Genomic DNA, 23,812 nt, shown 5'->3' on the forward strand with positions numbered 1-23,812 from the left:
GGAACTGGAGTTACAGACAGTTGTAAGCCACCATGTGGATGCTAGGAACCAAACCCAGGTCCTGTACAAGAACAGTCAGTGTTCTTAATCCAAGTCATCTGTCCAGCCCCCTTTAAAAAGATTTTATTATTTGTGTGTGTGTGTGTGTGTGTGTGTGTGTGGCCACTGAAAGTCACCTCATGCGTGTGCTGGGAAAACGCTGGTCTTTTGAAAGAACACAAGAGCTTTTAACTGTTGAGCCATCTCTCCAGCCTGTGTTCACTTGTTTTTGACACAAGGCCTCAAACTTGTGGTCCTCCTGCTTCAGTGTCTTGGCTTTGGAATATAAACATCTTTTTTTTTACATTTTAAAAATTAAATTTCTTTATTTTGTATGTGTGCAACTTGTTCATAAATGTGTGCATGTAGGCTAGAGGATGGTTTGCAGGAGTCAGTTCTCACTTTCTAGCATGCGGGTCCAGAGTTCAAATTCAGGTCATCAGACTGGACAGTAAGTGTCTCTACCTGCTGAACCATTTTACTAACCCAGATAAAGTCCTCAGTGCATGGCTAGAACTACAGATAGTCTAAAGAGATTAGCATGCTATAAGGCGAGGACACACCTATTGTGTGAGGTAGCCAGACAGTTCATTTAAGTCCAGCTGACACTGTAACCTGGAGCACATTATTATGTCTCTCTGGGCCTTGCTCTCCATACACAAATGAGATAACTATCCCCACAAGATGCTGTGGGGAGCAACCAGAACATGACCATAAGGGCACATGACAAATGGAAAACCAGCTTTCTGTCAAGAGCTGAGGGGATGTTGGAACTAGGAATGAGTACGTGTGGCCAGTTTCTTACCCGGTGCTCTGCCAGGAACTCGGGCGTCAGCGTCCAGGGGGCGTTCCTCACCACCTCATCCACGTAGCGGCAGTGCTGAACTGCGTCATAGCGCTCGTTTTCGTTCATCACGGTGAAGCCCTTGAAGTTGTGCGTGAGCTCATCACTGCAGACTGATGCACAGCACCACAAGTCGTAAGTCAGGGCCCCGCTGTCTAACCTTCCTCAGTCACCAACCTTTCCCATCTTGGGCTTTCTAGGCCTGTAAATGCCTGCCCCACCCCATCCAACGAGGAGAAGATTCTTCTGGATATAGTTCAGCCTGGATAACAATGTTTTTCCTAACCTGAGACCTTCAGGAGCCACATTTAATACACCAAGGCTCACACTTCTGTAAAGGGTAAAATATGGAACTCAGATTTTGACTGAGTTCCTGCTATATATTTCCACACCAGTGAAGTTTTTAAAAAATGTTTTACTGGAGCTGGAGAGATGGCTAAGCAGCTAAAAGCACTGGCTACTCTTAAAAACTACCCAAGTTTGGTTCCCAGCACCCACATGGCAGCTCACAACTGTCTGTAACTCCAGTCTCAGGGAATCTAATGCCCTCTTCTGAATTCCTTAGGCACCAGGTACACATGCAATACAGAAATACACATGAAGATCAACCAGTCAACCAACAAAAAAACCTATCCATACAGATAAAATAAATTTCTTAAACATTTTCATATTTTAGTTTCCTAAGATTGGACTTGATCATAACGTTTGCTTGGCAGACTGCTATTGACTCAAAGCTAATGAGGTGAAGTCAAGAACAAATGGTTTTTAGTAGACAACTGACCAGTGCTGCTCTATACCCTAGAACCTCAGCTATGAACTGTGAGATAGCCCAGGCCCTCTCAGTGAGCCTACTGCTGCCCTCTCCAGGCTGCGCTGCCACTACAGACTGTACTGGGATAGCTTGTACCACACCCTTCCTTTCATAAATGAGACCTGGCTCAGTCACTGCACTCAAGTCACACAAACAGGAGAGAGAGCGCTCTTTTCTGAACAACACCTAAAGTCACCCGATGTTTTCTTACCTCCCACAATGAGATATGTATTAGGGAAAAGGTTCTTTGCTTGCATCAGAGCCCGGGCATGACCAGAGTGAAACAAGTCAAATATTCCATCCGCATAAACTCTCACAGGCCGCTCACCTGGATCCAAATGAAAGAACTCATCACAAAAGTACACTTAATCAGTCCCTCATACCCGACACACAGAACGGCCGCACCATGGGATGCTCACTCATTTCATTCTCCTGGATGGTCTCTGGGGCCAGGCCTGCTGATACAGACCTGTAACCACTCTGGAAGCTGGGGTAGAAAGATTACCAAATTCAAGGCCAGCTTGGGCTACAGAATGACTTCAAGGCTAGTCTGGACAAAGCAGTGAGACTGTGTCTCACAATAAAAAGAGGCATAGGTAAATAACCCAAGAGCAGAGATCCTACATAAGGCCCTAAGGTTAGTCCCCACAACTATAAAAATTAAAGTAAAATAAATGCACACATGCCGGGCGGTGGTGGTGCATACCTTTAATCCCAGCACTTGGGAGGCAGATGGAGGCGGATCTCTGTGAGTTCGAGACCAGCTTGGTCTACAAGAGCTAGTTTCAGGACAGCCTCCAAAGCCACAGAGAAACCCCCGTCTGACAGCTCTGAGTCCTGGGACCTCACCTCCAGTCTTTGGTAACACAGGCTGGTATATTAACCAAGTGGCCATAAGGGGCCACTGTTGCACAGGTCTTGGGAGAAGCAAGCACCAGAAATTCTTCAAGCAAATAAACTACACCCTGATTGACAACCATCTCAGTTTACTAAGAGCAACCTCCTGTCACTCTCTGGGTTATAAATAGGTGGCTGCATTACTCTAGCTAAGTAGCTAAACCAGGCTTCAATTCACTGTCCACACTGACACCCTCTCAAACATCAATCATGGAACCCCCTGCTTCTTACACATTTCCTTTCTCTGGGTTAAACACAATGCTGGCTTCAGTATCTTCCAGTAGATGCCCGAAGGCTAGCTCACCTGTTTTAGCATATCTCTACCTCTGACCTACCTAGGACTTTTCTTCTAGATTACACAGACTCCCTGTTAATCTCTCTTAAATTTCCTAGGGAAAACATTGGCGAGAGGAATAGGGAAGAAATACTTCTGTGTCAATTATTGGATTAGAATTCCCTAACCAGTACAAGAGCTTTCCTTGTTTTGTTCCTTTTCCTAAATTGACAAAAATATATTCTTGTCTATATAACACAAGAGATAGCAAGAAGAAGATGCAAGAGAAAAACAAAAGGTCAAACCAGCTGGCTAGCTTTACAGGAGAACTTGCTACGGGTTCTTACACCCAAACCGTAGGCGAGGTGCCTCAGGGGTTAAGAGTACTTGCTGTTCTCTGGAGGACTGAAGGATGGATGGTTCCCAGCACCTGTGTGGCATCTTACAACCACCTGTAACTCCAGGTCTCAGAGACAGACGCCCTCTTCTGGCCTTCTCTGACACCAGGCATATACATAGTGGACATGCAGACATGCAGGCAAAACACTCATACACATAAAAAATAAATTAACAAAAAACAAGATGCTGAAATGTCTTCAAAATCCTCCCATTACTTAGCACTAATGCCTACAAAGAACAACAAAATAAAACAATACCAAAATAACCCCAGGCAGTGATGTCACATGCTTTTAATCCCAGCACTCGGGAGGCAAAGGCAGGCAGATCTCTGTGAGTTCAAGGCCAGCCTGGTCTACAGTGTGAGTTCCAGGACAGCCAGAGCTGTACAGAGAAACCCTGTCTCAAAATATATATATATATATATATACACATATATACATATACATATGTATATATGTGTATTTCTGTCTAAAATATTTAAATAATTAAGATCATTGGTGTTTGTTTATTATAAGATTCACAGCCTGGAAATACTATACCACATCATCTTTGCTTTTTTCCTGTTAGCACCGAACACTGACCTCAGTGTCTCAGGCAAGCTAAGCCCTTGCTTCCTCTGTGCTATACCCTCAGCACACTACTACACATATTTTCAGTTTTTAATGTGCCATGATGATATGTGGATACCAATAACAAACTGGATAATTGTGAACAGAGCTGAGCAAGGTATGCGTTCTGAACGTGAGTCATTATATAATGCATAAAAAGTTGTTAACTACAACAGGTTCTAATACGACGTCTGAATGTGAAACATGAACTGTCTGCTGGCGTTTTGAAATTTGACCTCCAGGCTAGTGAGATGGCTCAGGAGATAAAGGTACTTGACACCAAGCCTGCATATTTGAGTCCAATTCCCAAGACTTATGGTAGGAGAAAACTGACTACTGAAAGTTGTCCCCAACCTTAACATGTATACTGTGGCATGCACACCATATACATACAAACAAAATAAATAGATACATGTAATTTTAAAAATTTAAGAGGCTACATAGTGAAAATATAACCCAATAAACAAATAAATTAAATTCACTTGATGAATCAGGTTGTGATCAACATGATAGAATTTTATATAGTGAAGTTATCTTCTGCAACAGAACATTAAGGCAGACTAGCATGGTAAAGACTTTAGAAAACAAAATAGTTAAGTGGTTACTTACAAGGAGTTCCTCTGCAGGCTTCTTCCATAGTTACCCTGACGTAGGGCTTACTAAAGTCAACTTCAATTTCATCAGAAAAAGGAGCTGGCTGCCGTAAGCCCTGAACAAGAATGTGATAGAGAATTAAGTCAAATTCAATAATGTACAAAAGTACTCAAAATAACAGCTTTTAAGAACAGCTAGTCAATGATGTGCCTAAACCTTTTCAACACAGAAAAGGCAAAGAAAGTATTCCAAAGTGAAGAGTGACAGCTGCAACCTTCTTCAGGTTGAGTAAACCATGGCATGAAGAACAAATGTCTTTCTGGCGACTTCAGGGTAAAACTGAGAAAACTACCTGGGAACCTAAGTACAGCCCAAAGAAACTGGGTCTGGAATGATGGCTCCCCGCAGCATGCTGGAATACCAAACCTTGAAACCTGTGACAAATCTGCCAGGGTTTCTAAGTGCTTTTCATATTGCTTCAACTAGAGAACAGGAAGGCAAGCAGCTACTGAGTAAAACCATGGCTGCTAAATGCTTCATATAGTATTTTCAAATACTCCCTGTAAGGCAAGATATACTACAGCAGGACCCTCTATTTATAGGAGGAAACAAAGATCAGAGAGCTATGAGAACTATATGCACTAAGAGGCAAAGCTGAAACCAGAATGCATGTGTGCTTGTCTCTCTGTACATGGCTTTGCTTGGGAGACTTTGTTCAATTTATTCTTAAGATTTTATTTCCATCAGATGCTATATAAATGAATCTTAAAAAGCTCTTTGGCTTGTTTCTTACTAGTATACAGAGATGTAATTGATTTATTTGTGTAATTACAATGAATTTCTTTGGTCCTATAACTCTGCTTAACTCAGCCACTAGGTTTGTTTTGTTTGAGAAAAGGTCTCTGGACTCATCCTTCCGCCTCTAATCAGTTAAGTACTGAGATTACAGGTGTGCCACTATGCCTGGCTTCACCTATTAGTAATAGTAGTTGTCATGTTGTTTTGTTGACTCCTTAGGATTCTCTATATATGAGATAATATCTGTGAATAAATACAATGTAATACAGTTCTCTTCAATGTGGGTGTTTTATTTCTTTTTAGCACAGTGTATTGCCATTAGAACTTCTAGTACAACATTGAGCAGAAGTAAAGATAAATATCAAAACCAAAAAAAAAAAAAGATCCAAGTGGTGGTGGTACATGTCTTTAAAGCCAACTCTCAGGAGACAGAGGCAGATAGATGGATCTCTATGAGTTTGTGGTCATCCTGGTCTGCAATGAGTTTCAGAACAGCCAGAGCTACATAGTGAGATCCTGTCTCAAGAAAAAAAAAAAATAGAGTTCTAAAGAGTTTTAATAATAAGTGGCTGCTAGATTTTTTGTCAAATGATTTTTCTGTGTCTATTGAAATAATCATGCTTATTTTTCCTTCATTTATTAATTATGGTGATTAGACTATTAAATCCATCTTGCAGTCTCAAGAAACTACAGTGTTTGCATAGGCTTTGTTCATGAATTCAATCTGCTAATATATCATTAAGGATTTTTGTATCTAAGTTTTGAGATTTTTTTTTTAAGTTGCGCTTTCTTGTGTTTTGTCTGACTTTGATATGGGCCTTCCAAGCAATCAATGGTTTTATCAGCTTACAAATTTTCTGACTATTTAGTACCTGTGTCCAGCACACCTTTGATACAGCCTTTCAGGTGTTCAGTAGGTCTGGTCTTTAATCTGAGTGCACTATTTGGCAGAGAAAACTGAACAGGGTGCATGAAGAAACCTTTCAAATGGGATGGACACACACACACACACACACACACACACACCTTGAACTGCGCCCTGGGTTTGTCATCTTTAACATCAACATGAACCTAGAACTTGTCAGCAACTTCCTGCTGCTGCTCTTCCTTTTCCTATTCTTTTTTTTTTTTTTTTTTTTTTTTTGGTTTTTCGAGACAGGGTTTCTCTGTATTGTTTTGGAGGCTGTCCTGGAACTCACTCTGTAGACCAGGCTGGCCTCGAACTCACAGAGATCCGCCTGCCTCTGCCTCCCGAGTGCTGGGATTCCTTTTCCTATTCTTGAGTATTTGTTAGCACAGGTTTCCGATGGCCACAGAGCTATTTATTCCCTTTTGCTCAAACAGCCTACAAATTAAACCAGGCCCTGGGAGAATCATGATTATTTTCATAATGACAGGAGTAAGGCTCTAGAGAAAGAGATGAGAACAATGGAGCAGAAAGTTTCTATCCTCTAGCAGGTATGTTCAATCTTTTGACATTGTGAAATGACAAGCTACCATTTACAAGTTCATGCTCAAGGACTGTACAATGACAAAAAAGGAGGGAGTGAGGTAGGGAGGAAGGAGGAAAGAAGGAATGTCTCAAAGAAAACAAAATTAAATTAAGAAAAAATTCAAGCCGGGCAGTGGTGGTGCCCACCTTTAATCCCAGCACTCAGGAGGCATAGGCAAGCCAGCCAGGTCTACAGAGTGAGTTCCAGGACAGGCTCCAAAGCTACAGGGAAGCTGTCTTAAGAAAAAAAATCAATATTTTTGACTAGGCTTTAAAATATATATATATATATATATATATATACACACACACACACACACACATATATATATAATTTATTGTTTTTTTTTTATTTTGGGTTCATTGGTGTTTTACCTGTATGTGTATCTGTCAGAAGTCCTGGAACTGGAGTTACAGACAGGTGTGAGCTGCCATTAGGTGCTGGGAATTGAACCTTGATCCTCTGGAAGAGCAGTCAGTGCTCTTAACTGCTGAGCCATGTCTCCAGCCCCTCAAGGCTTTTTTTTTTTAAATTTCATGTGTGTGGGAGTTTTGCCTGAACATATGTCTGTGTGCTGCTTACATGCCTGGTGTTGGCAGAGGTCAGAAGAGGGCATCAGCCCCTGGAACTGAAGTTACAGATGGCTGTGGACCATGTGAATGCTGGGAGTTGAGCCAGTGCTCTTAACCACTGACCCATCTTGCCAGCCCCAGTTTAAGTAAATTTACACTTTTACACTGGGCTGCTTCATAGCTATCCTTGGCCACAAATGATCTGTGGGCCAAGGGTTAGAAACACCTGTTAAGGTTCAATAACAAATTACTTCCCTCACCCCTCAGTCAATGGCAATTTCTTGATATCTTCAGTTTTCTTCGAGGTGGTACTTTTTACACTATATATGATTTGCTCCTTTCTTGCCTTTTTTATTGTCATCGTTGCTGGTTTTTTGGGGTTTTTTTTGTTTTAATGTTTTATTTATTTATTATGTATACAGTCTTCTGCCTGCATGCCAGTGGAGGGCACCAGATCTCATTCAAGGTGGTTGTAAGTCACCATGTGGTTGCTGGGAATTGAACTCAGGTCCTCTGGAAGAACAGTCAGTGCTCTTAACCTCTGAGCCATCTCTCCAGCCCTGGCTTTTTGTTTTTAAAACAAAAGCTGGCCATGAACTATACTGCCCAGCTTCTTAAATCCTCCTGGCTCAGTCTCATTGTTCAAGTGGGTCATATCCTCATCTTTGCAATCTCAATAAAAGCATCTGGCAGCCAGGAGTTCTCAATATAAGTTGGCTGAAAAGGGACTGTGAAATCTTAGTCATAAGCAGAACCATGGCTTTTCCTCAATTTAGGTACTTTACACATACATAACACACACACATATACATACATACTTGCTTGCACATATATGTAACACATATGTATTTTAGAATGACACATTCATATAAGCTAAATTTTAAATTTTTTATAAATAATTTTGTGCTTTATTTATTTATTTATTTTGGGTTATAAGAGATAGGGTTTCTCTGTGTAGCCCTGGCTGTCCTGGAATTCACTCTGTAGACCAGGCTGGCCTCGAACTCAGAGATCTGCCTGCCTCTGCCTCCAGTGTGCACCATCATGCCCAGAGATTCATTTTTTAAGTGTGTGTGTGTGTGTGTGTGTGTGTGTGTGTGTATGTGTGTTAGATCAAATTCAGAACCTGCTATCTACGAGGCTGGCCCTCTATTACTGAGCACATTCCCTAGCCCTTTTGGTTTTTCCTTTAGGAATACCCCTACCAGCAAAAAGTCTAAATATACAGAGAAAATTGGACAATGTTATCCCCTCTCTTCTGCCCATTTCATTTTGATCCTCCAACTTAGCCACCTAACATTTGGTGACCTTTTTCCATGAAAGGACAAGCGCTCTTCTGAGGCTAAGAGCTCGGAAAGCAGAGTTCACTCTATGCTTCCATCTCCCAAAGGGAAGATGCTGCCCGTCCTTAGCCCTCCTGTCTACTGCCACACTGGCATACTGGAACTGTCATGTAATGCTGTCTGCCTGCATCAACAGGTAAGTGTGCAAGTCAACATGGTATGATACAGCATGAGGTATTATTTAGCAGTGAGAAGTTAAGCAGTGAACATACCACAGCATAGGTTAATCTTGAAAACACAGTGAAAAGGGCTAGCCACATAATGTGTTTATCTATAATATGTAGATGAGGCAGCACCTCAGAGACAGAAACTTTAGTGATTTCCAAAAGCTGAGCAGAAATGAGTGATTTGCTAGTAGACACAAGGTTTCCTTGGGAGTAGTAAATATACTCTAAAATGGTAATGACTGAAAAAACTGTGAATATATATAAAATTACTAAATTGCTGGGCTGTGAGGGAGATACATCAATAAGCTGTTACAAGAGAAGGGAAATTGTTTTTGCTGGAGTTCAAAAGAAGTTGAAAGTACAGGTGTACGGTGGTTATGACAAACACTCTTCTTAGCCGATGCTCTTCCCCCTAGAGGCAGTCAGCGTGCTGGGTGAGTGGGGTTTGGGCCATTAGCCAAGACTAAACAGCTGGCGTATACCGGAGAGATAGAGTGACTCATCCATGTAAATCATTTTACAGAGACTATGAAGCAAAGTCATTTAAAATAGTGGAACTCCTCCACAAGTCTCCTGGAAGCTCATCTCACCATGCAGACTGACGGACAACCTTTGCTCTGTTCCTCAGTATAGACGGTGGAGCTATGTGGTTGAGTTGTCCCTATTCTACATAACACATCTGAACTGGAGACACCATCATTTCTTCAATCTGAATTCTCTGAGAAACTTTCAGAAATTAATAATGCCCTAGGTTTTTATGTTGTTTTGCTTCTTTATATGGGATACCATTATGTAGTGTTTGCCAGCCTCCTCTCTAGAAGTAGACCAGGTTGGAATCGAACTCAGAGATCCCTGCCTGTCTGCCTGCCTGTCTGCCGAGTACTGCAGTTCGGGGAATAAACACAGCTGGCACAATGCCCCATTCTGTTGATTACTGTACCATCTTGAGAGTTTTCTATGGTATGTAGAATCATACTCCCTAAAAATGTCCACATTTTATTCTAGGAAGCTATGACAATGTTACCTTATTTGGCAAAAGGGGCTCTGCAGATATGGCTAAATGTAGGTTATCAGGGCAGGAAAATTACTATGGATAATATGGATATGACAAGTACAATCACAAAAATCCTTATAAATAGAAAGAAAGGGCAGGAAAACAAAGAGGCAATGTGAGCAGCCTCTGGCTTTAGTTCTCCAACACCCACTAGAAACTTCTACCCTCCAGAGCAGTCCACTCTGTGACTGTACAGTAGCAATGGGAAAGCGTCTATTTGTCCCACCTGTGTCAACACCAGGCCTAGAACACATGGCTCCTATTTGTGGAGATCAGTTAATTTCATTGTTTAAGAGAAATTGTTGAAGTTGGGAGTGAAGTAATCCCAACTGTAATACCAGAACTCAAGAGTCTGAGGCAAGAGAACTGCCATGAGTTTAAAGTCAGCATGGGAGATCCTATCTCAAAGGGAACAAACAAAAAACAGATGAGTACTGGTTTGTCTCAGTGTAGAAATACCTTTCCCTTTGGGCCAGAGAGCTCCAGAAGCAATAAACAAAGGTTGTCAACTAGATAAATGGCTATGGTCAATTGAGGTAATGAAACACAAATTTCAGAAAAATATCATGGTTCAGTAGTAATTTCAATCATCTCCAAGTCTTTTGACAAGTTCTCTTTTAGGGGAAGTTTTTTTTTTTTTTTTTTTTTGGTTTTTCGAGACAGGGTTTCTCTGTGGCTTTGGAGGCTGTCCTGGAACTCGCTTGGTAGTCCAGGCTGGTCTCGAACTCACAGAGATCCGCCTGCCTCTGCCTCCCGAGTGCTGGGATTAAAGGCGTGCGCCACCAACGCCCGGCACTTTAGGGGAAGTTTTAAGAAGGTACCAAGTTGAGACAAGACAGGAGTTTGAAATGATGTCATTCATCCAAGGCTTGGCAGTAGTCCAGGAAGAACCTCAATAATGGTACAGAGACAGTGGGATGTACCCAGCAGTGAGTAAGGAAAGGGCACAGGACACTGGCACCATGAGATGATATCCAGGAACTGAAACTTTGCTGTTTTGTTATTAAATTTTAACTTTTAGCCTAATACTTGTACATCCTCCATGTTTTCCTAACCATTTTTTCCAATTCCCATGTAAAGCTCCTATGGCTGAGCTGTAATTCACAACATGTCAAGAAAGCATAACAGCCTTTACCACTCACGCTACCTGCTCTTCCCATTATTTAAGAACACTAACACCAATGTCAGTGTTCCATCGCTCTCCACCTCCACCAGCAGCCTGTTTCCAATCACAGCTCTTCACTTACAACTGAGTAGTGCTGCATTTTAGAAGGAATGCCATCTTCCTCTGCCGCTCCATTAGGGCCGGATGCCTCTTTCCTCCTCTTCCTCGAATTGACTTTAGCTGAACTCTGAGCATCCATCTTCTTTTAACTGCTCAAAAAAAGGAGAAAAAATGTCTGAACCAGTATTCCAAAGACACAAATACACTCAACAAAAAATTACAAAAGCATACATTTCACCAAGATGAGCCAATGAAAAAAAAAAAAAGGCTGTGCAAACACCACTGTGGAACAATGGTCACAGTGCATCTCCTGGCCTTGAAACTTACTCCCGGCACTGCAGCCCACACACTGCCCTTTCCTATCTTGACTGTGTGAAGAAGACCGGATCAACTTGGCTGAGGAAGATTCTTACCCAAATAGAGCTAGTTGAAATGCTTGGAACCAGCACTACCAGATTTCAGGTTTTTTTGATTTGGGAATATATACTTAGGATTACTGACTATAAATTCCTAACCTGAAATACAAAATGCCATGAAATCTAAAGTATTTTTAGCAGACTTCGAACGGTCAACCTATACAAACTTTTTGTTTGGTGTGTTTTTGATGTGTATGAGGGGATTGGGAAGTTGACACAGGGTCTCATTATGTAGCACTGGCTGACCTAGATCTCAACATATAGACCAGGGTGGGCCCACACTGTGATGCTCCTGCCGCCTCTATCTTCCAAATGCTAGAATTACAGGCATGCATCACCACCCCCAGCTTATCACTACTCTTTGTATCTAACCCAGAAACATAGCAGGTGCAATGTGAAAAGTCGTCTTTAGTAAAATACTCTTGCCTCGGTCTTCTGGCATTGGGATTTCAATTTTAAGTCACCATGCCATTTCTTCTTCTTTCAGGATCACTACCTCAAACTGGTTCAGAATTCCCAGCTAATAAACACACAGGGACTCTTTCTCTAAAAGAAAACCCACTTTCTGTGTGGTTTAGCACAGAGTATGTTGTACTTCCCCATCCTGAGAGTCAGAACCACCGATGTTCTGTAGTTCTTATGACACCTTTCCAATCCTAGCAGGAATATTTGCATTACAATTCTTACTACATTTGTGTGTGTGTGTGTGTGTGTGTGTGTGTGTGTGTGTGTGTGTGTGTGTGTGTAGGAGGGAGGAGGTCAAAGGACAACTTGTGGGAGCTGGTTCCCTCTTTCTACCACACGAGTCCTGGGGATTGGACTCAGGTTGTCAGCTCTGGTGACAAGTGCCTTTACCCAATGAACCACCCTGCTAGGCCAAAATTTGTATTTTTCTTGGGCAATCAATCTGCATGAAGCAACTAATTCATTTCATGATGAATTGTTAGGTATCATCCAGAAACTGGGGATAGAGGAAGCTGTATGATCAAATGTCACTTCTGATCAAGATAATGAGTGGCGCCGGGCGTTGGTGGTGCATGCCTTTAATCCCAGCACTTGGGAGGCAGAGGCAGGAGGATCTCTGTGAGTTCGAGGCCAGCCTGGTCTACAAGAGCAAGTTCCAGGACAGCCTCCAAAGCCACAGAGAAACCCTGTCTCGAAAAACCAAAAAAAAAAAAAAAAAAAAAAAAGATAATGAGTGGCACAGTGGGAAATCTGCTGACTAGAGGGAGCAAACAAAAGCCAGACGGAACGAGGCCATTCCACTCTGCCTGGACGCCTCATGCGAGCCTCTCGAACGAGAGAGACATCCTTCTGACTGCAGCTGTGCTTCACTCTCTCTCCTCCAGCTCAAGTCTGTGTGGCCAGATCCACAAGAAACCTCGCCTGACTCTTAAGAGGCTGAAGGTGACGCCCTGTGAGTCATGGCCAAGCAGCTGCCTGACAAGGAAAGATAGCAGTCTAGAGCGACAGGAACACCGCCCAGAAACTGCCTTTCATTACAAACACAAGTTGACATGGAAGAAGCTCAAGTGCCAGAGACACGAAGTACTCCCAGTTAGCAGTCACTCTTCTAGATATGCACTGATCTGAGAGGCTTGCTAAGAATGATGTCAGGCCGGTTTCTAACTTGCTCATCACAGGGCTCTTCTATAAGCATCTGCTCAAGTCCTCAACTAAGGTTTCCTTCTTCCCTGATGACTGCATCTGTGTCAGGTTGACACAGGCTAACCAGCACACATATAAAACATCACAGTATGCCAGAGTTAGTGATGCAGCCCTGTAATCTCAATACTTGGTGGCAAAGGCTGAAGAATGATGAGTTCAAGGCCAGCCTGGCCTATACAGCAAGTTCCATGTCAGTCTGAGTTACACAGCAAGGCCCTGTCTCACAAAAGGAAAGGCTGAAATGTAGCTCAGTGGTAGACTTGCCTAACATTCAAAGGCACTTGGTTCAGTTTCCACTATCATGGTGGATACATACACAGCTATACATAATTATTATTAGCCAATTAAAATAAAATGCAGGCTGGTGAGATGACTTAGTGAGTAAAAGTACCCACTGCCAAGCCTGATGACCCAAGTTCAATGTCCAGTACCTACACCGTGGAAGGAGACAGTTGACTCCTGCACATTGTCCTTTGACCTCCACATATGCACATGCCTCCCATAAGTAAATGAAAAAGTAAGGAAATGAATAAATATCAACAAAATTAAATGCAGGCAGCCATTATTTTAAGGAAACTTCAATTGATACATAGAAGCCACATGCAGTGTTCCACCTTCAGAATGTTTGATAAAAGATTCCAAACTTATCACGTGACAGTTTGCTGAGCTTTGACACAATGTCAAACATTTCTCCATAGATTATTAATTACAAATGGAAAACGGCTACCTTGACAGCAGTAGGGAGGTATCACTCTACAAAACCAACCATATCATGCCTACTATGAGGTACTGAGGACATACCAGCCTTACAAATGTGTCAGGAGGAAACAAGCAAACAAATTGCCACTGAAAGACATCCCCCAAGAAGCCTAATCTCCAAAAACTGTTGGTCATGGAAAATAATGAAGGGCTGAGAACTAATCTTCCAGCACTAGGTGATGATGCTGTCCTGGACTACTTGTTTTCAGGAGCGATACACAGAAGTATCCTGAGACAAAGTCATAATCTACAATCATGATCTACAGCTACTTGCAACATATGACTCTAGGTGAGGCATATGGGAGTTTATGTTCCTGAACTTTGTGATAGGCATTACTTTTTATGGTTTCTTTTCTCAACACAAATATAGGAAGGGAAAACAAGGAAAATGTGTATAATATATATAAAAAAACAGAGCTGAAGTGTAACTCAGTGGTAAAGCACTTCCCTATCAGTCACAAGGCCCTGTTGGGTCCCCAAAACAGCAAAGTATGACCTTAGATTTAGCACAAGGAAGTTCATCTCAGTATTCCTGCAACTTTCCCATAGGCTTCCTTTCTTTTTAAAATAAAACATTTTATTTTAAAAGTCTCTACAGTTCCCTGCACAGATCAGCTCATATGAGATCTCTAGAGTTCCTTCTCAGTCCCAACTTGTTGAATCCTAGCATGTGCTGCATAATGCATGCTCATGTACTATATAACATATGTACATAGATGGCATTGCTATATAATGCATACTATATTTTTTACAACTCTGTTGAGGTATAATTGACACACATTACACTGCACAATGGGGAGGGAAGATGACTCAGTGATAAGAAGGTAGACTGTTCTTCCAGAGGCCCCCAGTTCAGTGCCCAGGACCCACAGCAGGCAGGCAACAATTGTCGGGAACTCCAGCTCCAGAAGGATCCTGTGCTCTTGGCCTCTTTCACACTATACCACATCTACCTACCCGCCCAAATATACACGTAATTCAAATAATAAAAAATAATTTAAAAATTGGAATGCAACATAAAAAATATAACTGCAGCTGTGCGGTAGTGGCGCACACCTTTAATCCCAGAACTCAGGAGGCAGAGGCAGGTGGATTTCAAGGCCAGCCTGGTCTACAGAGTGAGTTCCAAGACAGTCAGGACTGTTACACAAGAAACTCTATCCCCAAAACCATATACATATATCTATATATGGGAGATACACACATATACATATACATACATACATACATACATACATACATACATACATACATTTTATGCAGCACTTGGGAGGCAAAGGTAGGCAGCGGCAGAAAATCTCTTGAGTTTGAGTTCAGCCTTTGAGTTCCAGGACAGCAAGTAGTACTACAAAAAACTAACATGACAGACAGACAGACAGACAGATTCTGGGTCCCACAGACCTACCTTAATACCTGAAGGGTAGAGCCCCAGAAGCCTCCCATTATGCTCCCTCCCTCCCTCCCTGGTTTTTTTTTTTTTTTTTCATGACAGGGTTTCTCTGTGTAGCTTTATAGACTAGGCTGACCTTGAACTCACAGAGATCCACCAGCCTCTGCCTTCCAGTGCTGGGACTAAAGGGGTGCACCACCACTGCCTGGTGAGCTCCATCTCTTAAAGGTCCCATCATACTCATACAATAAGGACCAAACAGACCTAAGCTATTCAGAATGCAACTTTTTGGAGGATTTACTGACAGAGGTATGGTCATAAGCAGTATGAAGACCAGTTAGATCCTGCAATTTGGGTTAAGGAGGGAAGTTATTTATGGGTCAGGACAAAAATGACTATCATGACTGGAATGTACCTGCTTTATCTTAAGATAATATGAAAGAGTCAAGAGCATTCCTGGATCCTATGGTAAGCCCCTACATGTAACTCTAATGATTTTATCCATTTATGGTTTGCTAGGGAAATAAGGAAAAAAATAGCTATGGTTACTTAGAAGCGATCATGGTGGCTACAACTCAAGACTGCAGTCATGTCACTCCATTCTTATCATTACTGTAGTCATGTCAGCCCACATCCTTATCACTTCACAATGCAAAAATGCTTTCATTCCACCCTCAGCCACCATCATAACAAGTTCCAGTGTCATTCAAAAGTCCAAAGTCTCATCTGAAACCTTAAGGCAATCACTTCTACTTGTGATTCCCTGTAAAACAATAAGCAAGTTACATATCTCCAAGATGAAATGGTGGGTCAGGATGGAATAGATATTCCTGACCAAAAGAAGGCTAGAGATAAGTAGAAAGGAAGGACTGACCAGTCTGAAACCCAGAAAGGAAGATACTAACTGAAGTAACTCAAGCTTAGCATGTTTGCACATCTGCTGAGACTGCTGGTTTTCCAAGCGCCTGGCATGCACTTCACACTGCTGATAGCTGTGCCTTTCTAGGGTCCCAGTTGACGCTCAACATGCTCAGCATGGGCTGTCTGGGCTCTCTGAAAAAGTTCCTACCCTGTGAGAAACTTCTGCCTTGCCTCCTAGGCTTTCCTTTGAAATCTGGGTAGAAGCCACTATGACCTCTTAACTTCTGCAGTCAGCATGCCTGCATATTTAACACACAGACAACAGAGTACACCCTGTACCTAAACTTTGTGCTGTAGCCACAAAGTGCTTGGCCAGTCTGAGATGGGGAAATGAACCTAAGTTCCTCCTCCCCAAGGCATTTGCTGAAATAATTCTGTTCTGCAAGTGCTCCAGGCTTGTAATGGGAGAGTAACCTGATTTCTGAGATACACTACAAGACTTTTCCAACTGTCCCAGTGCTAAGTGCCAGCACCACTCTCTGGCACACAACTTCCTGGATCCATCCTTCTACTAACTTTCTTTGCTCCAAATCTTTCTACCTTGCTTCCTTTGCTCTTAATCTCACCATAAATCTGGGTAAAATAACCAATAATACCTGTTCTCAGCATGAATACTTTGTTGTTTTAAAATCCCTTCTACCAGGAGCTAGAGAAATAGCTCACTGGTTGTCTTAGTTACTGTTCTTCCTTCCTTCCTTCTTTCCTTTCTTTCTTCTCTTTCTTTTCTTTCTCTTCCTTCTTTCTTTTTCTTTCTTTCTTCCTTTATTTCTGGTCTTTCAAAACAGGGTTTCTCTGTAGCCCTGGCTGTCCTGAGACTAGCTCTGTAACCATGTTGAACTCTGCCTCCCAAATTCTGGGATTAAAGGTGTACCACCATGCCCAGCTTTATTTCTGTTTTTGGAGACAGGGTTTCTCTACTAAGTCTGGGTTGGCCTGGAACTCACTATGTAGACCACCACCACTGCCTGGCTGAGAAGTATAAACTTTAAAAAAAAACCTAGTTCTTTTTTGATGTTGTGGGGATATATTGAGATGGATTCTGGGAGAAACATAGTAACAATGCCCACTTGCAGAGGGGATACTGAGGTAGAGACCCAAAGACTTTTCTTGCTTTTCTAGACTTTGAAGGAAGAGCTCTCTGAGTTTAGCAGATTAGTGAAAGTACTAGATAGACTACAAAGCAGTAGGTTAGGAAGCTAAACCTATTGTTCCTTTGAAGTGGCTGCTACATACTAAGCAGCTCAGGGACAGTACTGGGCAGCATATAAAACATGGATTCCTTCTACAGGGGCACCATCCATGATCTAACAACAGCAAGCTCACTCCTTCATATCAATTTTCTATATTTTAGACCATTTTGCATTACGATCATGAAATATCTGAGACTAATTTATAAAGAAACCTTTTAGTTCAGTTTGGAGGTTCAAAGGTCTCATCTGGTAATGGCCCTTTTCCTAGCCTGGCGTTGGTGGCGCACGCCTTTAATCCCAGCACTTGGGAGGCAGAGGCAGGTGGATCTCTGTGAGTTCGAGGCCAGCCTGGTCTACAGAGTGAGTTCCAGGACAGCCTCCAAAGCCACAGAGAAACCCTGTCTCGAAAAAAAAAAAAATCAAATACATCAGATGATATTAGAAAACACTAGTAGTAGGCAAATACCCAAATCAACAAATCTAAAAATAATTAAAAAAAAAAGAATGATGAATTCTTTCAGGAGGGGTGGTAGTGGTTCACACCTTTAATCCCAGCAACTCGGGAGGCAGAGACAGGCAGATTTCTGTGAGTTCCAGGACAGCTAGGGCTACACAGAGAAGCCATATGTCTTAAAAAAAACAAAACAAGCCGGGCGTTGGTGGCGCACACCTTTAATCCCAGCACTCGGGAGGCAGAGGCAGGCGGATCTCTGTGAGTTCGAGGCCAGGCTGGACCGACAGCCTCCAAAACAGAGAAACCCTGTCTCGTAAAAACAAAACAAAACAAAACAAAAAAACCAACCAAACAAACAAACAAAAAAGGTGTATAATAATTACCTCTAAATACACGAATGTGTCACAATGGATATGGCGGAGACTTATTCTGTGGAAGTCCAGGCAACAAAAGTGATTACTTACTGGAAGATGTAGAGACATGGGTTCTAACTGAATTATCTGCAAAGGGACTGGGCACCTCAGGAGCCACTGTATTTTGGTAATATAAGGCATTCCAGAACAGGTTTTCACTAGAAATAGCACTGCAGTAAAGAGAAAGGTCAGATGTGCATGGAGAAATGCTTTCTACTGAGTTCAGAGACTCACAAGCCAACATCTGTGGTGACACAGAGATATCAACTAACTTCCATATCTAAAAGATTATAATAGACTTGCTCCTTTTAAAGCTCATTTTTTAATCAAAACTCTGAAAAGGTTCATGATGCTTTTTGTTCTAATCTGTTGAGATAACTTAATCTTGAATGCTTTCTACCATGCTAGCTCCTTACCACAACTTTACATAATCTATAAATTCCAAAAGCAACTTTTGCTTCTTTTTGTTTTTGTTTTTCAAGACAGGGTTTCTGTGTATTGTTTTGGAGGCTGTCCTGGAACTCATTCTGTAGACCAGGCTGGCCTGGAACTCACAGAGATCCGCCTGCCTCTGCCTCCAGAGTACTGGGATTAAAGGCGTGCGCCACCAACACCCGGCTACTTTTGCTTCTTTTTTGAGACAGGGTCTCACATTGTAGCCCACACTAGCACAACCTATGTTGCCCAGGCTAGCCTTAAAGCATAGCAATCCTCCTGCCTCAGTCTTTCAGGTACAGGGATTATAGGTGCAAACTACCGTGTCTGTCAAAAAGCTTCGTTTTGCAGGTGGTGGTGATGCATGCCTTTAATCCCAGCACTTGTGAAGCACAGGCAGGAGTTCGAGACCAGCCTGGTCTACAGAGTGAGTTCCAGGACAGCCAGAGCTACACAGAGAAACCTTGTCTTGAGAAACCAAAAATAAATATATGCAATTTATCACCAAAACCCTCCTTTTCAACAAGCACCCTAATATTCCTTAAGGTAAAGTACAATAAAAGATTTCATTTTCAGAAAATATAAAAATATTTAGAATTTTTTTTTTTTTTGGTTTTTCGAGACAGGGTTTCTCTGTGACTTTGGAGGCTGTCCTGGAACTCGCTTGGTAGTCCAGGCTGGTCTCGAACTTACAGAGATCCGCCTGCCTCTGCCTCCTGAGTGCTGGGATTAAAGTCGTGCGCCACCAATGCCCGACTACATATTTAGAATTCTTAATGAGTATGTTCAAACAGAAGTAAAATCTATTTTATTGTGCAAACACTCCTCATTCCTATATGACAGTCCTAAATATTATGGTGCTAAAACAGTGATTACAATAATCATAGCTAACAGAGTACTTCCTATGTGTCAGGAAGTTAGAAGCCTCTTGTGCATATTAAATAACGTAACCTCCACCACAACCCTACAAAGTAGCTCATGCCCTCATCCTCATTTTATACATGAGAAAACTAAAGCACAGCAAGGTTGAATGATTCCACTGAGATCATCCACCTAACATTTATTTATTCAGGTATTTTATGTATATGAGTGCTCTGTCGTCATGAACATCAGAAGAAAGAATCTGATCTCATTAAAGATGGTTGTGAGCCACCATGTGGTTGCTGGGAATTGAACTCAGCTCCTGTGGAAGAGCAGCCAGTGCTCTTAACCTCTGAGCCAATTCTCTCAGGGTTCTGTATTTGAACCTGGGGGTGTGACTTTAGGAACCACTCTGGGACCAGCTCAGTGTCTGTCTTGTAACCAGGAGGAAAGACTAGGAAGTAGGTATAAATAAGGTGAACCTGATGTCGAGAAGCCAGACCCAAACTATTTAATCACACCAACCAATACATTCTCCTTTTGCTAAGATTCATTTGTTTGTTTGTTTACCACTTGGAACAAAAAAAATCATAATAAAATTAAAAATATGGCTGGGTAGTGATGATGCACACCTTTAATCCCAGCGCTCGGGAGGTAGAGGCAGGCGAATCTTTGTGAGTTTGAGGTCAGCATGGTCTACAGAGCAAGTTCCAGGACAGGCTCCAAGCTACACAGAGAAACCCTGTCTCAAAAACAAACAAAACAAAGCAAAAAAAAAAAAGAATCATAACTCATAATGCAGTGTATTTGTCTAGTAATGACCTCTAGTGCCTTGGAAGCATTCAATACTTAGTTACTTCAACATGGAAGAGTCAGGAAGGAAAGACATTGCAATAGAACAACACAGACCTCCCTCATTAGCTCTGTGAAGGTGGGCAAACATTTCCTCTTTCCCTCTTAATGCTTTATCATTTAGAAAAATTCTTCTAAGCAGCTGCAACAAAAAGTTAAGGGGCTGACAGAGGAATGGGGCATCTGTAAGGCCTACTCACCTGTCACCTTCTTAATCACAAATGCTCACTTCCAGCACATCTTCTAGATGTGGACAGCGTCAGCTCCTCGCCAGCACCGCCCAGCCTGCTGGCTACATCAGTCTCTCCCAAGTGCTCTCAAGACACACAGTATCTGCCTGCTATCTCTGCTCAGACTCACAAGCCCCGCAGTCAGTGCTTCTGCTGACTCACCTCCCTGCACACACTGACCCCTTGTTCTTCAGTGTTCAGTACAAGCCTGCTTGGACACATCGACTGAGCTAGGGCCATGGAAATGTGCACGTGGGGGTGGGACAGCAGGGAAGAGATACTAAGGATGGAACCAGCCAAGTGGTTTTCTTTCGTTTGAAAATCGCATTTTTAGAAGCAGTTTTGTGTGCGCACAGGAATACGTATGAGCATGTTATTGGTGTGCATGTGCCACAGCATATGTGTGGAGACCAGAGGAGAATTTGCAGGACATGTAGGTTGCAGGTAACAATGCCTTTATCCACTGAACTTGCCCCATCAAGTACTTTTTCAATATGAATGTCCTGAAGGAGACAAAACCTCAGTTCAGGCATGCACATGCTTGTGTCTTACTTAAAGATGATAGAACCCTGTAAGTACAGTTTTAGGCACTCTCACCCAAACCCTCATATTACACTTACTGCTATTACATCTAGCAAGCACCTCAGGGCAAAAAAGGAAATTCTTCCAAAAGTATATGACTACTTAAATAGTACCACATTGAAACTACATATACCTTTCCAAAGTTCAACCCTGTCTCGAAAAACCAAAACCAAACCAAAACAACGAATTCAGGTTTAACCGATTACCATAGGGAGTTATCTGCAAAAAGGGGAGGTGGACTTTTCCTTTGCAATTTTCAGACATCTGCCATCTGAGGGAGCAAGCTTATTCTGTATGTGGGACCTTTACCTGTGTCTGCCATGCTGGGCCTTAATAAAGAGTGACTCTAGCACTCTGGACATTTCATGATTCATATCATTCGTTAATCGTATTATCTACTCTGCACTCAGGTCTTTCAAAGAAGTGGCATTGCTCTACAGTCTTTTGAAGTTTAAGGAAGGAGGACTGTATGTAACTAAGAACCAGATCTCCCAGACTGGGGTAAACACACTTCTTGGCAGGCCCAGGATGTCCCACTGCCTCCTTTTGTAAGTTTAATGTAGCACAGCCAAGCTCATTCACTGGCTGCTCTGTCTACAACAGAATATTTATGAAAGAGACTGTGTGACCTGCAGGTCCAAAAACGTTTACTGACACATTATACAAGTTTTGACAACTCAGATTTATAAATGAGGATAGATTGGGTTTTGTTTTGTTTTAAGACAGGGTCTCTCCATATAGTCTGGCTATCCTGGAACTCAGATATAAAATCAGGCTGGCCTTGAACTCACAGTGATCCTCCTGCCTCAGTCTCCAAATGCTGGGATTAAAGGCATGCACCATGATGCCTAGCTTCAGAGTCAGTGTTAACAAATCATATGTTGACAAACTTTACCTAGAACTATACAATCTAAGGTAGCAGACAGTACTAAGAATAGGATTATTTCGATAAATTACACTGTAGGGCTTGTGAGATGGCTAAGTGGACAAAGACACTGCCATACAAGCCTGACAATCTGAGTTGTCCTGGTATCCACATAAAGGTGGAAAAAGAAAACTAACTCCAGTGCTCTCTGACCATCACACCTCTACTGTGACACAGGTATACACACACATACACTAATAAATAACTTTTTTTTAAAGGATCTATGGTGGTGGCACATGTCTTTAGTCCCAGCACTCAGGAAGCAGAGGTAACCTGTGAGTTCAATGCCAGCCTGGTCTACAGAATGAGTTCCAGGACAGCCAGGGCTGTTACACAGAAAAACCCTATCTCAAAAAATAAACAACAAATCAAAAGAACATCTAATCTGGAACTTCTAGATGTAAAGGTGAATTTCATGGCATAACTTGCATACCCACATTAGCTTCAAGCTGGAGTTCAATGCTACATACTTCAATATTTGAGGTCTGAAAATTGCCCTAAGATACTGGCCTTGAATTTGCTCTCCTCCCTCTAATTTATTCAAAGACACCCTTGTTCAGCACTGACTGGGTACTGTGTAAAGCCTGATTTAGCTACTAGAGCAAAGTAAAGCATCTGCTTGGGCCTAGAAACAGAGTAAGGTATTACAGAAAAAGATTCACACATAACACAATGACACTAACATTAGTTCTTTCCTCTTTCTGTTCTTTTGCCTGCATTATATGCCTGTGCACTGTGGGGTGTGTGTGTGTGTGTGTGTGTGTGTGTGTGTGTGTGTGTGTGTGTGTGTGTGTGTGTGGTGCCTGAAGAAGTGACAACTCGTCATACCCCCTGGAACTGGACTTACAGACAGTTGTGAGCCACCACTGAACCTGGCGTGGTCTGCTGAAAGAGCAGAGTGTTCTTAACCACTGAGACATCTCTAGCCCCCACTAACACTAGTCTTACATTTGCACTCTTTGGGGGGTGACAATGAAAGAGATCAAAATTGAGGACTTCAAGCATGCCAGGCAAGCACATTATTACTACACAACCCAGGTCCAGATAAACAATTTCATTTTGCACTATTCTTCAAAAGAGTCAGGCCATGTATGGTGGGCGGCTCATATTTGTAACTTCAACACTTGGGAGGCTGAGACAGGAGAATTTCTATGAGTTCTAGACCAGTCTAGGCTGCCAAGTGAAGCATTATCTCCCCACCCTCCCCCCAAACCAGCCAAACAAACAAAGTCCATGAAGATTCCATGAGTAAGCACTGTTCAACTTACGCTCTTCCTAAGGTGAGATGTGAAGCTCCTCTAAGGATGATGGAATTTGGAATTTGGACATAACACTTTACACATTTGTTTTCCCTAACTTCTACCAGATTCACCATTTCCTTCAGTGTTAGGAACATGAGCCACAACAGTAATGGCACATGTAGTAGAAAAATAAATAGACTTTGCCACCAACAGACATCATGGACATTTCCACATGATGTTATAATTATTACTACAACCAACTTGAAATACTGTTTAAACCCATAACTATATTTAAATTACTATAGCAATAAGACCTATAGACAAACATTTACTATAATAATAATAATAAAAGGCACT

The 23,812-nt window shown here is 42.1% G+C and overlaps 1 protein-coding gene across 3 annotated transcripts in view; it reads right to left on the reverse strand.

Moving 5' to 3' along the window:
* The window catches only part of Pcyt1a (phosphate cytidylyltransferase 1A, choline), a 36,718-nt gene that overhangs the window by 8,115 nt on the left and 4,791 nt on the right, over nt 1-23,812 (reverse strand). For all 3 annotated transcript variants that reach the window (XM_040750924.1, XM_040750925.1, XM_040750926.1), the window contains exons 2-5: nt 11,141-11,267; nt 4,482-4,581; nt 1,906-2,022; nt 845-996 (exon numbers count right to left, since the gene is read on the reverse strand). In XM_040750924.1, the coding sequence (XP_040606858.1) occupies nt 845-996; nt 1,906-2,022; nt 4,482-4,581; nt 11,141-11,257 (486 nt within the window). In that variant the 5' untranslated portion in view covers nt 11,258-11,267. The remainder of the gene's footprint in view (nt 1-844; nt 997-1,905; nt 2,023-4,481; nt 4,582-11,140; nt 11,268-23,812) is intronic.

The sequence above is a fragment of the Mesocricetus auratus genome, unplaced genomic scaffold (assembly GCF_017639785.1).
Source record: "Mesocricetus auratus isolate SY011 unplaced genomic scaffold, BCM_Maur_2.0 Super-Scaffold_100008, whole genome shotgun sequence".
NCBI classification, from domain to species: Eukaryota; Metazoa; Chordata; class Mammalia; order Rodentia; family Cricetidae; genus Mesocricetus; species Mesocricetus auratus.